Here is an 18,437-nt window from a genome sequence, read left to right as displayed (position 1 = left end):
AGCATTTTAACTCAAATTCACCAGATGGCAACCCTAGTGAAGTCAAACAAGACTGTCCAAATGCCACCCACCCGCATCTACCTAAAATTCACCAGGTTGCATCATGGTGTACACCATCTCCTGCCGTGCTACACCTTCTAATTACATTTGGTTTCTCTTATCCTAACTCATTCCTGCTGAACTCCACATGTCATCTGGCTGCACCCTCCCTGAAGCTGACGTCCCATTAGGTGACTTCAAGTCGTTGTGAATGTCGGAGTATACTTAATGCTACAGAACAGACTCCAAAGACCAAGAACCCAGAACTTGAATTCAGTTTTGAAAGTGAGTGAACTCATCCCTCTAAAAGAATCAACAAGGCTGCGTAATACATACAGGTTTAGAATTAATAAGGCAGCACCTCTCATGCGGGACACCTCCTGTAACCTGAAAACCCTCATCAATCAGGCAGTATAACATCTGAGCTGACCAGCACAATTTAACAAAGCTGCATATCTCATAAAATGAATTATGTTGCACTCAACTTGTAACCAACTCGTATGTTAACTCAACTTAGCCACGACTGCTCCTGTTGTAAAAGCAGGTGGGCCGCACTCCTATTGCAAATGGCCTCTGTGTCTACTAGAATTAACAGGGTTATACTTGTTTCAAGTTAGCCTGGGTGCCACAGCACCTAATGCCAGGCAGCAGCTTCCCCACTTTTATTCTGATCACTCCTCTCCTACATCACGCAGACTGGCTGACTGCGTCTTCCCTAAAATTCATCAGGCTGCACAGCCCCTCGTAAATTTGAGCAGGTCAACAATCGCCTTCACATTTACTAGAATTGAGAAGGACAAGCTTCTCCTACACCAGTCGCAGTGTACACCATCCCCTCCCCTAATTTCATTTCTGTGCTCCTCTCCTAAATCATTCATGCAGTACTCCACATGCAATCTGACTGTTCCATCCATCCATCCATCCATCCATCCATCCATCCATCCATCCATCCATCCTCTTCCGCTTATCCGAGGTCGGGTCGCGGGGGCAGCAGCTTAAGCAGAGAGGCCCAGACTTCCCTCTCCCCGGCCACTTCTTCCAGCTCTTCCGGGAGAATCCCAAGGCGTTCCCAGGCCAGCTGGGAGACATAGACCCTCCAGCGTGTCCTGGGTCTTCCCCGGGGTCTCCTCCCGGTTTGATGTGACCGGAAACCTCACCAGGGAGGCGTCCAGGAGGCATCCTGATCAGATGCCCGAGCCACCTCATCTGACTCCTCTCGATGCGGAGGAGCAGCGGCTCTACTCTGAGCCCCTCCCGGATAACTGAGCTTCTCACCCTATCTTTAAGGGAAAGCCCAGACACCCTGCGGAGGAAACTCATTTCAGCCGCTTGTATTCGCGATCTCGTTCTTTCGGTCACTACCCATAGTTCATGACCATAGGTAAGGGTAAATTGAGAGCTTTGCCTTACGGCTCAGCTCCTTTTTCACCACGACAGACCGATGCAGAGCCCGCATCACTGCGGATGCCGCACCGATCCGCCTGTCGATCTCACGCTCCATTCTTCCCTCACTCGTGAACAAGACCCCGAGATACTTGAACTCCTCCACTTGGGGCAGGATCTCTCCCCCAACCCTGAGCGGGCACTCCACCCTTTTCCGGCTGAGGACCATGCTCTCGGATTTGGAGGTGCTGATTCTCATCCCAGCCGCTTCACACTCAGCTGCGAACCGATCCAGAGAGAGCTGAAGATCATGGCCTGATGAAACAAACAGGACAACATCATCTGCAAAAAGCAGTGACCCAATCCTGAGTCCACCAAACCGGACCCCTTCAACACCCTGGCTGCACCTAGAAATTCTGTCCATAAAAGTTATGAACAGAATCGGTGACAAAGGGCAGCCCCCTTTTTAAAGGGGGGGACCACCACCCCAGAGGCACTGTCCCCGATGTCCATGCGATGTTGCAGAGACGTGTCAACCAAGACAGTCCTACAACATCCAGAGCCTTAAGGAACTCCGGGCGTATCTCATCCAACCCCGGGGCCCTGCCACCAAGGAGTTTTTTGACCACCTCAGTGACTTCAGTCCCAGAGATGGGAGAGCCCACCTTAGAGTCCCCAGGCTCTGCTTCCTCATTGGAAGGCATGTTAGTGGGATTGAGGAGGTCTTCGAAGTACTCCTCCCACCGACCCACAACGTCCCGAGTCGAGGTCAGCAGCGCACCATCCCCACCATATACAGTGTTGACACTGCACTCCCCATGGGCTCACCACCTATGGGAGGGGCCAAGGAGGTTGGGTGCAGTGTGAGTTGGGTGGTGGCCGAAGGCGGGGACCTTGGCGGTCTGATCCTCGGCTACAGAAACTGGCTCTTGGGACGTGGAATGTCACCTCTGACTGTTCCTTCCTTAAAATTAATCAGGCTGCACAAAATCTGCAGTTTGTCCTAAATTTAAGCTGATTTAAGTCCACAAACAGGGTGCATGTTTATTAGGGTTACTAAGGTAGAGCCTTGTCTGTGCCAGTCATCGTGCACATCACCTCCTGCCAGGCAGTGTCTATTCCAAATTTATTCTGATTGCTTCTCTCCTAAATCACTCATACTGTGCCCAACTGCCTGACTGTCCCTTCCCTAAATTTCAGCAGGATGCTCATCCTCTATGGCTCAGCTGGCTGAACTGCACTACGGATTAAGCAGGTGGCTCCTGTCCTAAAATGGAATACTGTGCATTTCACACCACCTCCACCCTGCTGGTTTATTAACTCAATTTAGTCACACTGCACATATTGTAAACTCAGTCAGGCTGCATTTTTTTAAACAACTTTAGATTTATTAGGTTTAACAAGGAAGAGCTTCTCCTACACCAGACATGGTGCTCATCAGCTCCTGCTGGGCTGCACCTTCCCCTAATTTAATTTAATTGCTCCCCTCTTAAATAATTCATGACGTAATCTACATGTGATCTGGCTCTACCTTCACTAAAACTGATCAACCTTCACCATATCTGCAGTCTGGCTCATCCCTCCTAAATGTAAGCAGGCTGAACACCATCTGGAAAAACAGCCTACATGTTAATAGATAGATAGATAGATAGATAGATAGATAGATAGATAGATAGGAGTGAAAGGCACTACATAATAGATAGATAGATAGATAGATAGATAGATAGATAGATAGATAGATAGATAGATAGATAGATAGATAGATAGATAGATAGAGGCCCTAAATACTTAAAAGGTTCTGGTGCCCCCATGTAAATCTAATTCAAAACATGAACAATAATAAGCTATAAAATTACATTTTATTTTTTGAGATGAAACAAAATTTTGAGTAAGATGGAGGGAACTGGGTTGATCTGCACCATTTGCAGTTTTGCACCCCATGCTAAATCCGGCAATGAAAAATGTCTGTGTTCTTTTGATTCTTTAAGCATGTGCTTATTTTGCTTAATGGGTAATCCAGCTCTGACATCACCTCCAGCTAGGCAGCACCTACCCCGAATATAATTTGACTGCTCCTCTTCTACATCAGCCACATTGATACCATCCCTAACATTCAGAAAATCTGTGGTTTGGCTCATCCCTCCTAAGTTTAGGGAGGTTAGAGAGTCAATGGAGGCTCTGATTGGGGCTCACGATAAACTGAGTGTGGAGTCTGAGTGTCTGGACTTGCAAGTGTCCTGGATAACAAACCAAGATCCAGGCCTTTAATGGCCTCTTGGGTACAGCCATCAGCAGTGTGTCTGTCTGCAGAAAGAGTGTCGACCACATTGAGAGGTTTACTTTACCTCGGCAGTGACATTCATGTCTCTGGTGACTCTTCGTATGACATCAGTAGACAGATTTGATTGCATGGGGGGTCATGAGGTCACTGGAAAGGAGTGTGTTGTGCTCCCAATATCTCTGCAAAAGGATGAAGGTCCAAGTCTTTAGAGTGCTGGTGCTTCCTGTCTTGCTATATGTTTGTGGGACATGGACGCTAACCAGTGACCTGAGATGAACACTGGACTCCTTTGGTACTGTGTCTATTCAGAGAATCCTTGGGCACTGCTCGTTTGGCTTTGCATTGAATGAGCGGTTGCTCATGGAGTCTCAAATGAGGCTCACTTCTTGCATTGTGAGGGAGCGTCAGTTACAGCACTACGGCCATGTGGCGTGATTCCCTGAGGGTGATCCTGCTCACAGGATTTTCATTGTTGAGGATCTGAACGGCTGGACCAGGCCAAGGGGATGCCCACGTAATACTTGACTGTTGCAGATAGAGGGTAATTTCTGGAGGGTGGTACTGGACCGCGTATCTGCCTGGGGGGTTACCAACCAGGATCCTGAGCTGTTTTATTGTGTGCTGGGTGCGGCAACACACTGTACCAGCACATGCTCCCCAACCTGACCTGACTTGATCTGACACTACCTAGAAATAGCATTCATATTTATTAGGGTTAATAAGGTAGATTTTTACTCATCCTGTCACTGTGCACATCATATGTGGCTAAACTACACCCACCCAGAATATTATCTGGCTGGTTCTCTTCTATATTAGCCGATCTGTAAATTAAAATGCATAAAAAATGGATGAAAAGATCAGGTGCTTGGTGCAATATATCAGGGACTTAAGGGTCTGATGCCCTTCTCTCTCACTTCCCTCCCTAAAATTCTTCACTGTGCACAACATCTGTGCTTTGGCTCACCCCTTCTAAATTTAAATAGGTTGAATACCATTTGGAAATAACTTAAACGCCCCTTAGGATTATTAAGGTTAGATTCTTTTCTATGTAAGTCATGGGGTACACCATCTCTGACCGGAATGCATCCACCCTGAATTTAATCTGACTACTCCTCTTCTAAATCAGCCATGCCATACCCTCTTTGAAATCCATTAGGCGCCACACCATTTCCTGCCAGGCCGCACCTACCCTGAATTTAATCCGACTGCTCCTCTTCTGATTCAGCCATGCTGTACCTTCCCTTAAATCCTTCTGTCCTGACAGAACATCTGAGGTTTTGCTGACCTGCCCTAAATATAAGCAGATTGAACACCACTGGCAAGTAGTGTGCACATCCAATAGGGTTAACCAGAGAGAGCTTTTTCTCGTACCCCTACTTTAACCTGATGCTGTGCTCCACCTGTGATATGGCTGTGACCGGCTAACTCCACAGATGTTAGATAGATAGATAGATAGATAGATAGATAGATAGATAGATAGATAGATAGATACTTTATTAATCCCAAGGGGAAATTCACAATGATGTGATTTCCTGGCTTAAATTTAAGAAGAGTTAACCTCTCAATTTACTTAATCAGGCCGCACCTTTCCTAAAATCAAACAGGTTAAGTAACAACTGAAACACCCCGATTGATTTGCTATTGGGATATGCTGTGACCCCTAATAATTGTGAATTGGTTCAGGTTCAGGATAACGAAGAACACCTAATAAACCTCCTGCATGTTTCCCACTGATGCAGGGACTCTCCTAAATCATCATAGTTCACAGAAACAATGGCTCGCCTGCAGCTGCTTTAAAATTGGTGAGAATTCCCACTGTTGGTACTCTGGTTGCATCTCTCCTAAATATAATCAAGCTGTAGATCATCTGAAGCTTAACTATACTTGTCATAAATGCAATCAAGCTGTGAACTGCTTGTAGCCCGACTTTGCCAGCCATTAAATTATTCCTGCTGCACCTCTCCTGAAATCAATTAGGCTGCGCACCACCTCTGAACAGTCAGCATGCTGATCTCTACGTGCTTCTTCTCAAGTCATCGGGCCTGCGCCTCTCCTGATGTCATCTACGGATGAGACATCACATTAACTGGAATTAATAAGGCGTTGGTACCCTTGATTGGCGACTCCAAGTAGGCCCTCTGTAAGTTAATGTGCCTGGGCGTATGGATATGCCTTCTGATGGACTGGCACACCTTCCAGGGTTGGTTCTTCTCTTTTACTTGACGTTGGTGGGTCCAGCATGTGTGACAATGGATGGATGTTAAGGCAATCAATGGGGATGCTGCTTTTCGATCTTTTAAATTGATTTATTTTCTACTTAGCCTGCATGTCACCTGTGATCAGTTGAATTGTATGTTCTCTCCCCGTCTGCATGGGTTTTCCTCCAATGTCCCCAAAGATGTCCCTGTGTGAGTGTGTGTGCGGGCCCGGTGATGGACTGGTGCCCACTGGTGCTGTTTCCTGCCTCATAACCATTGCTACTGGAATTTGCTATAGCCCCTGTGCTGATGAATTAGACTAACTGGGCCTGTGAGTCTATCTACAGTGCCAAGAAAAAGTATGTGAACCCTGTGGAATGACCTGGTTTTCTGGATTAATTGGTCATAAAAGGTGATCTGATCTTCATGTAAGTCACAAGTAGAGGTTAGGAGCACACACTGATGCACTGCATTGCCGTACCCACCACACGACAAACCAACTCAGGATAACGTGTGACACCTCAGCACCACACTAGTTCAGATGGAGTAGGAACAGTGTGAGGTTTTTTTATGGTGGCTGGAGTGCCAATTCTGCCACCAACCCCCAAGTTTTTCTCTACATGTTGGAGGGCCTACATGCAGGGATGAATGCAGATTAACATCATACCCAGGACAAGTAGAGACAAACACAAAACACTTACGTTAATAACACAATTCTATCTTTCATATGTTTATCGGACGTTCACAACGTGCTCTGGAAAACCTAAGTTGGATTTAATAATCAATTGAACCTCCTTTGGCAGCAGGAACCTCAAACAAGCACTTCTGGTAGCTGCGGATCAGACCTTCACAACGTTCAGGAAGAACATGTGTGTATGGTTCTCTTAAGGTCATTCCACAGCATGTCTGTTAGGTTGAGGTCTTTGAAGACCTTAAGGGGATTTTCTTAGTTTGAAGTCATTCTGTAGAAGATTTACTTTGATGTTTTGGGTCATTGTAGTTCTGAATCGCCCAGCTTCTAGTGAACTTCAGCTGACATACAGTCATCTTGATATTATCCTGCAGGACACCTTGATGAACTTGGAAATTCATTTTCTGCTTAATAATGCAATGGTGATCAGGCCCCAAGGCAGCAAAGCCTCCCTCACCGGACTTCACCATTGGGATATTGTGCCTTTTTTATGTCATAAATACAACTGCATATTCTAGGCTGAACATTTCCACCTTAGTTTCATCAGTTCACAAAACTCATTCCTAACAGCATTGTGAAGTGACATGATGTGCAATGGCTTCCTCCTTGGTGTTCTGCCATGGACACCATGCCTGCTAAATGTCTTGTGTGTAGTACACTCAAGATATGATAAACTGTTTTAGTAATTCCTTCAAGCCTTTTGCTCTACTTCGGCGTTCATTTTTACTTCATTGAGCCTTTCAAGTCGTTTTCTAGGGAGAGTAGCCACATCTCTATTTATTTACATTACATTTACTTACACTATATGGACATAAGTATTGGGACACCTGACCATTGCACCAACAGGGACATTAATGACGTTGTATTCAAAAACATAGACCTTAATATGGAGTTGGTCCCCCCTTTTTGGAGCTATAACAGCTTCCACTCTTCGTGGAAGGCTTTCCACAAATTTATGGAGCATTTCTGTGGGAATCTGTGGCCATTCATTCTGTAGAGCATTTATGAGGTCAGGCATTGATGTTGGATGAGAAGGCCTGCCTCACAATCTCCGTTCCAGTTCATCCCAAAGGTATTCAATGGGATTCAGGTCAGGGCTCTGGGCGGGCCAGACAAGTTCTTCAACACCAAATTCATCCCACCAATGTCTTTATGGACCTTGGGCCTTCCCCAAACTGTTTCCACAAAGTTGGAAGCATAGTGTTGTCCAAAATGTTTTGGCATGCTGAAGTACTAAGATTGCCTTTGACTGAAAGTAAGGGGTCCAGCCCAAACCCTGAAAAACAGCCCTACGCCATTATCCCTCCTCCACCAAATTTCACAGTTGGCACAATGCAGTCAGGCAGGTGACGATTTCCTGGCATCTGCCAAACCCAGACTCACCCATCTGACTGCCAGAATAGAGAAGCCGTGATTCATCACTTCGTGGAACATGTTTCCACTGCTCCACAATCCAGTGGCGGTATGCTTTACACCACTCCATTTCACGCTTGGCATTGGACTTGGTGTTAGGCCATGGAATGTTATTCCATGAAACCCCTGCCACACAGTTAATGCCAGTGGAAATTTGGAACTCATCAGCTATAAAATCAGCACAGCATTGACGTTGTCACTCTGTGACTTTACGTGGTCTTCTGCTTTGTGGCTGAGTCGCTTCATTTTCCAAAAATACCACTTATAGTTGGCCATGGAATATCCAGCAGGGATTTCATTTCACAAACCGTCTTAGTTTTCTTAGTTTCTTAGTTTGAAGTCATTCTGTAGAAGAGGTGGCATCCTATCACTGTTCCATGCCTGAGGTCACTGAGCTCTTCAGAACGACCCATTATTTTTCACAAATATTTGTAAATGGAGACTGCATGGCGAGGTGCTTGATGTTATACACCTGTGGCAATGGGTCTGATTTGAAACACCTGAATTCAATAATTAAGAAGTGTGTCCCAATACTTTTGTTCATAGCGTAGATTTGGCTGACACCTTTATCCAAGGCGACTTACAACATTTATGGCACAACTGGTTCCATTTCGTTTGGTTTTCCAATTGGAGCACAGGCAAGGTAAGTGACTTCTCAGGGTTACACAGTGTTGTCAATAGCAGAATTTGAACCCACAACCTCAGGGTTTGATGTCCAAAGCCTTTACCACTTCCTGTATTTATTTATGTACAGTTTATCTAACTGTGGACTAATGAATATTGAAGATCTTTGACATGATTTTGCAGCCTTTCCCAGCTTTATGCAAATCAACACTTCCTGATAACAGATCTTCTGAGGTCTCTTTCCGACAAGGCATGGTTTATATCAGCAGATGCTCCTTGTGAATAGAAAACTCAATATGTCTGAGTCACTTTTGTTGGTCAAAGTTTCCCTAAATCTCACCTCCAATCTCATTTCATTGGATGGACTCAAGGTTAGCCAACTCCGGCCTCCAGTTATCTTTTGTTGAAGTCATCAGCTGAGGTTCTCATAGACTTTTTCCAGCCCACTCCTGTAAATTTTTGAATGATATATTCAATATCTACAATAAAAATACAATCATTTATATATCATTAGGTAAAACATTGTGTTTGTTCATTATTGAAACTAATGATGAAGATCAGACCATATTTTAAGACAAATGTATGCATGAATGCAGCGGTTTCCAACGGTCTACATACTTTTTTTTTTGCCACTGCAGGTGTGTATGCATGTAAGTTTTGCCATTTAAACTAACTGCATGTTTTCTTTGAACTGAAAAATTTCATTCATCAATCATCAAACTTGCTCAATCCAATTTTGGAACCATGGGGGCCGAAACCTAATCCTGCAGCATTTGGTGTAAGGCAGGAGATGGACTTTTGGATATTTTGAAATGAAAGTCACTATATTAAACGCTTTTTTGTTATTCACTGGATGTACTAATGATAATGTGACACCTTTCCTAAAAAGCATTTTCCTTACAACTTACATCTTTTCCACTTAAACCTTTTCCTCACCATTCAAACTGAGTTATACACTCACTGAGCAAATTATTAGGTACACCTGCACACCCTGCTTATCCATGCAATTATCGAATCGGCCAATCAGGTAGTAGCCTAAAATCCTGCAGATACCAGTCATGAAGTTCAGTCAAAGTTCACACCAAACACCAGAATGTGACAAAAATTGATCTGAGTAATTTGGACCATGGGATGTTGTTGGTGCCAGACAGGCTGGTTTGAGTATTCCTGTAACTGCTGATCTCCTGGGATCTTCACGCACAGCAGTCTGTGGTTTTAACTCAGAATAATGAGAAGAACACACACACCAAACATGCAGTGAGGGGCAGTTCTGCAGACAGAAAGAGGTCAGAGGAGAATGGCCAGAATGTTTCCTGCTGACAGAAAGGCTACACTCTGTACAATACAACTGTGGTGAGCAGAAAAGCATCTCAGAATGCACAACACATCAAACCTAGAGGTTATTAGGCTACAACAGCAGTAGAAGACCATGTTGGGTTCCACTTCTGCCAGCCAAGAACAGAAAGCTGATGCTGGAGTGGGCACTGGGTTCACCACAACTGGACAGATGAACACTGGAAAAGCAAACCCTGGTCTGATGAATCTCAGTTTCTGCTGAGGCACACAGGTCAACAGCTTAAATCCATGAACACAACCTGCCTTATGTCAACAGTCCAGGCCGATGGTGGTGTAATGGTGTGCTGAATGTTTTCTTGGCACACTGTGTTAATACCAGTCAATCATTGCTGGAGTGTCATAGCCTATCTAAGTATTGTTGCTGACCATGTGCATTCCTTTTGAATACACAATTGGCGGTTGGAAAATCGAGAGTACACCTTATGAGATGGATTTACGAGTCATAGTGGAATCTAAACTGTCGACTGCCAGACAATGTCAGGTGACAGAATGTGAGGTTATATAGCACCCTGATATGTGGAGTACAAGTCCAAGGACGTTCTGCTTAACCTTTATAATGCTTTAGTAAGGCCTTATCTGGAGTACTAGGCGCAGTCTTGGTCTCCAGACTACGAAAAGGACATAGCAGCACTAGAAGGTCCAGAGAAGAGCGACTAGGCTGATTCCAGGGCTACAGGGGATGAGTTATGAGGAAAGATTAAAAGAGCTGAGCCAGTTTAAGCAAAAAAAGATTAAGAGAAGACATGACTGAAGTGTTTAAAATCATGAAAGGAATTAGTCCAGTGGGTCAAGACCTTTATCTTAAAATGACTTCATCAAGAACATGTGGACACAGTTGGTAACTTGTTGAGGGTACATTTCACACAAACATTAGGAAATGTTTCTTTACACAAAGAACAATAGACACTTGGAATAAGCTACCAAGTATTGTGGTAGACAGTAAGACGTTAGGGACTTTCAAAACCCATCTTGATGTTTTTTTGGAAGAAATAAGTGGATAGGACTGACAAGCTTTGTTGGGCTGAATGGCCTGTTGTCGTCTAGATTGTTGTAATGTTCTAATGTTCGTGGCCTATCTTCTGATGGCTACTTCCAGCATGATAATACACCAGGTCACAAAGCAAAAGTCATCTGAGACTGGCTTCATGAATATGTAAAAGAGCTCAGTGTTCCTCAGTGGCCTTCACAGTCACCGGACCTGAATCCTATAACAATACCTTTGGGATGTGGTGGAACGGGACGGTCGCAGCAAGAATGTGCAGCTAACAAATTTGCAGAAATTGCGTGATGCTGTCAAGTCAATATGGAGCAGAATGTTAAAGAAGTATTGTGGAATCCACGCCATGAAGAAACGAGGCTGTTTTGAGAGTAAAAGGAGGCCCCACTCAGTATTACCATAGTGGTCTGAAGAATTTGCTCAGTGAGTGTATTCTTGTAGGCTTTTAGTTTTGCTTCTGATTATATGCTTTTTGAAAGGTGCTATATAACATGACATGTGTTAGTAAATGATTCATTGACCGATCAATCCCTAACAATCATTTGGGCTTCACTGCTCCCGCCATTTGCACATCTCATTAAATCTGAATTGTATTCCTTTGTGTGCTTTCTAAAGCTAAAAGTAGTGATGTGCTTTGTGAGAGGTGCTTACATTGAAAAACATTTTATTGATTCATTGATCAATTGATTGCCATGCTGAGTAATCAGGTGTCATCGTTGCTAAGGTTCTTTTAGGGCTTCAGTGCTCCTTTGGTCTTGTTATGTCATTTTTAAAGCTAAGCTGCGCACCATTAGCTGTCCTCTTAAAACTAAACTGCATCCTTGTGTGTTTTATGAATGAGATGATGGACTCTTGAAAGGTACCATTTGTATTGATTATTCGATCAATTGATTCCTAAATTCCTTTGAGCTCTGCCACTCCTGCTGTCATGTTTAAAATCTTTTCTGCTGTTAGACTGCACACCGCCCACGATCTGCTGGCTTGGTACTATTATCATGGTGGACTTTCCCTAGGGGGCGGCTGTATGGTCCCTAAAGTTAATCAGAACACACTCCAGCTGTTATTGATCAATCTGCCTTGTCAGGCCGCAGTCCTCTTGTAACTCAGGTGTGTGACTTTGGCCTCTGTGCTGACTCATCTTCAGGGTATAAAAGTCCCTCAGTCCCCTGGTCAGCAGCGTGGCGCCCTGCTGCTGTTGGAGCGCATGTCACAATTTGCTGTATGACGTTTTTGAATACCCAGAGCCTGACAAAGGTACTGGCACACAAAAGCTCCCTGGGGCCGACTGCATCCTTTTTTTTTTAGATTTTCCTATTGGATTGTATTGCGCCCCGAAGCCTTTACTTGAAAATGTCAGGACACAATGGGCCAAGGTGGCTGCAGAGTCTCCATAATGAAGCAGCACAGGGCTTGTATCTCTATGGCAGATGTGTCAATGGACCCTGCTTGTCCTGCACTGCCATGTTAACCTTTAAGGGGCACATAAAGAAAGCCACGTTGATTAAGTATAGCTCAAGGGTCTGGCCAGACTTCCACAATAAATCTGCTTGCCCACATTGGAGTGGGCCAAACCAGCAGCAGGTGAATCGTGTAAGAAAGTAAGTGCGGCCCATGGAAATTGTGGACTTTTTCAATATATTTGAAATGACAAAGAGCAGACCACAAGGAAAATTGGCCTTTTCAGTCATTTATTCAGCAAAAACATCAATAGATGTAATGGTATGTTGGAGAAAAATAAGTCCATCTTTGACCTCAGAAGCTAGTGTTTCCTCCTTTAACAGAAATTATTTCTTATAGGCTGTCAAAAGACAAATGCCACAAAAAGGTTTGGGGTAGTCACCCCGTGTAATGGAAGTTGGGTTCAGGAATAAGCAGTTAAATCGTTTTCCGACACTAAGTTTAAGACTGACCTGATTTATATGAGACAAAATGGCGGCTTCAAAGTCGGGCAGAGGAAGTGATGTCATTGTGACCGAGGCCGGAAGCGATGTCATCGGGCCTGGAACCAGAAGTGACGTTATCGGGGCTGGAAATGGAATTTCCCATAACTGGTATACAGAAGAAGGGGACAAAGGGTTAGTGCACTCCGCCAGCCCCTCATTCGAGTCCTTTAGCTGCATCCCATGTGCACGTGTATGACAAGGCGTTTTTTATAACTGCCCACCAGTCCCTGACGTCAATTCAATGAAATGCTTCATTCTGTCTTCAAAGCAAAAATCCTTCTGTGGCAAGGTGTTAGACGGTTTTCTTGCTCGAACTTCTCATTTCAAATCCACCCCACGATACTGGGATTCAAATCAGAGCTTTGACTAGGCCAGTCCATATCCCTTCGTTCATTTTTGAGCCATTCCTTGGTGGATTTACGAATGTGCTTCAGTTCATTATCATATTGGAAGGTCCACTTCAGGTTCAACTTCAACTTTTGGACAGGTGGCCTTCACATTCTTCTCAAGCAATCGTTGATATAATGCAGAATTCAAAGTTGACTCGATGACTGCAAGCTTTCCTGAGGCCCTGAGGCAACAAAGCAACCCCAAACCAGAATGTTTCCACCGCCATGCTTCACAGCTGGAGTGAGGTTCTTCTCCTGAAATGCTGTCTTTGGTTTGCGCCAAACGTGTCTGCTGTTACTGTAGCCAAGCGACTTTATCCTTGATTTGTCTCTCCCAAGGACATTGTTTCAGAAGGCCTGGTCTTGGCCTAGATGGTCAAAGACTAACTGTAGTCTTGTTCTAATGTTCTTTTTTAGACATCATAGACTTTTTCCTGGCACACCTAGCATGCTGGTCAAATTTGGGATATCTCTGTCTGATTGTCGGTGCAGGCACTTTGACACCAGCTTTTATAGGAGTTTCCTGCAGATCCTGCAATGGAATGTTGGGGTTCTTGGAAACTTCCTTGAGTACCAAATGGTCAGCTGTTGAGCTGAGTTTGCTGGGATGGCCAATCCTGGCTGAATTGGCAGTAGTTTAAAATCGGTGCCACTTGTAGATGATTTTCCTCACAGTGGAATGAGTGATTTGAAATAATTTGTTGATCTTTTTAAATCCATTGCCAGACAAATTGCCCACAACCTTCTTACTGAGGACCCTTTAGAACCTTTTTGAGCCTGATGATACGACAAACACATCAATAGCAAAGAGAACAGCAGACCCTCGATATCTGCTGTTTAAATCGGACAGGGTCCACCTGCAGACTCCCTAAGGGGGTCCTAATCATTGCCATCTCACCTGATTCTAATGTGATAAATGCTGGAATGTTCTTACTTTTTCCTCATGCCAAGTCTGCATTTTTGATAATTTAGGTTATGCCAATAAATCCACCACGTCAATTTTATGTGCAATTTGTTTAAGTTTATCACTTTTAGTCTCTGTCTGCATGAAGATCTGCTGCTTGCCTCTTCAAATACTGTATGTTGAAAAACTCCAGTTTCCTTGGGGTGTACTTACTTTTTCACAGGCCTGGATGTTAGCAGAGCTCTTAGACTCACACAAGTAGATGTGTGAAAGCTGCTCATTAGACAGCATGTAATTACCATTCGCCAGTCCCCACTGGCTTTAGGATCAATCAGCATCCCAGATGGAGCCAGGAGGCTGATCGAAATGTCACTGTGCTGACAAGGACAGATAACGCGGGTACACCTCCAGGCCGGGCACGTGCATCTGTGGTCCAGCTTTTGTATGTAAATCTGTGTGCTTCTCTTACAGTTTGGGCGGACAGAGGTGATTGACAACACGCTGAACCCCGACTTTGTCCGCAAGTACATCCTTGACTACTTCTTTGAAGAGAAACAGAATCTGCGCTTTGATCTGTAAGTTGTTATGAGCAAAGGCCGCAGCGGGTCCTGCTGTACCCTCCATCTCTGACTGGGTGGCATCCACTGTGATCCGTGCATTTTAAAAGAAAATGGAACTGATTGAAGTGCCAGCATAGGAAATAGAGAATTATTATGGGTTTGACAGGAAATATCAGCTATGGGAGTTCCTTGTATATACTTTATATACTAAAACTCAAAGAGAATCCAAAAATCACGGCATAATTTGAAGGAGGTTAATTTAATGGAAAAATCTATGGAAGCGTTAAGTGGACAGTACAAGTAATAAGGGGAGCTAAAAATGACAGACCTGCTAAATGTGCAAACACAGGCAGTGTGTGATTTATAGAAGTAACAATCATAAAATTAACTCAAAAGTCAATAAAATAAGCAGGGCTTTAATGTGGACAGAAAGTGTTATAAAGTATGGAATGGGGGCTACAAACTGTATATATATAGCAAAGAGATAATAATAGGGATACAAAATAACATAAAACCTAACAATAAAGGTTAAAATACTGTATAATACTGGGTTTGTACTAACACAATGAGTTTACATTTACATTATTACAACATGATGATGACAGGAGGCATTAATACAGGCAGAGCACAATATTCATCCATCCATCCATCCTTCATCCAACCCGCTATATCCTAACTACAGGGTCACGGAGCAATGCACAATATATAAATGGTAAAATTAGCACAAGGAAATGAAGAAGACGATTATATAAAGGCTAGGAATTAAAATAAATAAAACTGTTACTACAAAATGTATATATTACTTAGGAACTAGATCACAAAATGACATGGGAAGTTAATACAGAATGCAACATTGGAAAAAAAGAAAAGTGACACAGCGTTAATACAGGCAGTAGGCATTACATAGAGATAGCATAACTGGTAAAAAAAATGTACAAGATGAAAGAAGAGAAAGCAATAACAAGAAAGGCAGATAGATAGATATGAAAGGCACTATATAATTGATAGATAGATCGATATGAAAGACACTATACAATAGATAGAAAGATAGATATGAAAGGCACTATATAATAGATAGATAGATAGATAGATAGATAGATAGATATGAAAGGCACTATATAATAGATAGATAGATAGATAGATAGATAGATAGATAGATAGATAGATAGATAGATATGAAAGACACTATACAATAGATAGATAGATAGATAGATAGATAGATAGATATGAAAGGCACTATATAATAGATAGATAGATAGATAGATAGATAGATAGATAGATAGATAGATAGATATGAAAGGCACTATATAAGATAGATAGATATGAAAGGCACTATATAATAGATAGATAGATATGAAAGGCACTATATAATAGATAGATAGATAGATAGATAGATAGATAGATAGGTATGAAAGGCACTATATAGTAGATAGATAGATATGAAAGTCACTATATAATAGATAGATAGATAGATATGAAAGGCACTATATAAGATAGATAGATATGAAAGGCACTATATAGTAGATAGATAGATATGAAAGTCACTATGTAATAAATAGATAGATAGATAGATAATGTGAAAGGCACCAAATGATTGATAGATAGATAGATAGATAGATAGATAGATAGATAGATAGATAGATAGATAGATAGATATGAAAGGCACTATATAAAAGGCACTATATAATAGATAGATAGATATATGGATAGATATGAAAGGCACTATATAATAGATAGATAGATAGATATGAAAGGCACTATATAATAGATAGATAGATATGAAAGGCACTATATAATAGATAGATACAGTGGTGTGAAAAACTATTTGCCCCCTTCCTGATTTCTTATTCTTTTGCATGTTTGTCACACAAAATGTTTCTGATCATCAAACACATTTAACCATTAGTCAAATATAACACAAGTAAACACAAAATGCAGTTTTTAAATGATGGTTTTTATTATTTAGGAGAAAAAATCCAAACCTACATGGCCCTGTGTGAAAAAGTAATTACCCCCTGAACCTAATAACTGGTTGGGCCACCCTTAAGCAGCAATAACTGCAATCTAGCGTCTGCGATAACTTGCAATGAGTCTTTTACAGCGCTCTGGAGGAATTTTGGCCCACTCATCTTTGCAGAATTGTTGTAATTCAGCTTTATTTGAGGGTTTTCTAGCATGAACTGCCTTTTTAAGGTCATGCCATAGCATCTCAATTGGATTCAGGTCAGGACTTTGACTAGGCCACTCCAAAGTCTTCATTTTGTTTTTCTTCAGCCATTCAGAGGTGGATTTGCTGGTGTGTTTTGGGTCATTGTCCTGTTGCAGCACCCAAGATCGCTTCAGCTTGAGTTGACGAACAGATGGCCGGACATTCTCCTTCAGGATTTTTTGGTAGACAGTAGAATTCATGGTTCCATCTATCACAGCAAGCCTTCCAGGTCCTGAAGCAGTAAAACAACCCCAGACCATCACACTACCACCACCATATTTTACTGTTGGTATGATGTTCTTTTTCTGAAATGCTGTGTTCCTTTTACGCCAGATGTAACGGGATATTTGCCTTCCAAAAAGTTCAACTTTTGTCTCATCAGTCCACAAGGTATTTTACCAAAAGTCTTGGCAATCATTGAGATGTTTCTTAGCAAAATTGAGACGAGCCCTGATGTTCTTTTTGCTTAACAGTGGTTTGTGTCTTGGAAATCTGCCATGCAGGCCGTTTTTGCCCAGTCTCTTTCTTATGGTGGAGTCGTGAACACTGACCTTAATTGAGGCAAGTGAGGCCTGCAGTTCTTTAGACGTTGTCCTGGGGTCTTTGTGACCTCTCGGATGAGTCGTCTCTGCGCTCTTGGGGTAATTTTGGTCGGCCGGCCACTCCTGGGAAGGTTCACCACTGTTCCATGTTTTTGCCATTTGTGGATAATGGCTCTTACTGTGGTTCGCTGGAGTCCCAAAGCTTTAGAAATGGCTTTATAACCTTTACCAGACTGATAGATCTCAATTACTTCTGTTCTCATTTGTTCCTGAATTTCTTTGGATCTTGGCATGATGTCTAGCTTTTGAGGTGCTTTTGGTCTACTTCTCTGTGTCAGGCAGCTCCTATTTAAGTGATTTCTTGATTGAAACAGGTGTGGCAGTAATCAGGCCTGGGGGTGGCTACGGAAATTGAACTCAGGTGTGATACACCACAGTTAGGTTATTTTTGAACAAGGGGGCAATTACTTTTTCACACAGGGCCATGTAGGTCTGGATTTGTTTTCTCCCTAAATAATAAAAACCATCATTTAAAAACTGCATTTTGTGTTTACTTGTGTTGTATTTGACTAATAGTTAAATGTGTTTGATGATCAGAAACATTTTGTGTGACAAACATGCAAAAGAATAAGAAATCAGGAAGGGGGCAAATAGTTTTTCACACCACTGTAGATAGATAGATAGATAGATAGATAGATAGGTATGAAAGGCACTATATAATAGATAGATAGATAGATAGATAGATAGATAGATAGATAGATAGATAGATAGATAGATAGATATGAAAGGCACTATATAGTAGATAGATAGATATGAAAGTCACTATGTAATAAATAGATAGATAGATAGATAATGTGAAAGGCACCAAATGATAGATAGATAGATAGATAGATAGATAGATAGGTATG

General features: G+C 42.6%; 1 protein-coding gene across 1 annotated transcript in view; it reads left to right on the top strand.

The window, feature by feature from the left end:
- The window catches only part of LOC120526698 (copine-5-like), a 299,334-nt gene that overhangs the window by 61,760 nt on the left and 219,137 nt on the right, over window positions 1-18,437 (top strand). The window contains exon 4 of the mRNA XM_039749857.1: window positions 14,690-14,793. Within this exon, the coding sequence (XP_039605791.1) occupies window positions 14,690-14,793 (104 nt within the window). The remainder of the gene's footprint in view (window positions 1-14,689; window positions 14,794-18,437) is intronic.

Source organism: Polypterus senegalus, chromosome 3, assembly GCF_016835505.1.
Source record: "Polypterus senegalus isolate Bchr_013 chromosome 3, ASM1683550v1, whole genome shotgun sequence".
Classification (NCBI taxonomy): domain Eukaryota; kingdom Metazoa; phylum Chordata; class Cladistia; order Polypteriformes; family Polypteridae; genus Polypterus; species Polypterus senegalus.
This window is presented reverse-complemented; position numbering and strand designations above follow the sequence as displayed.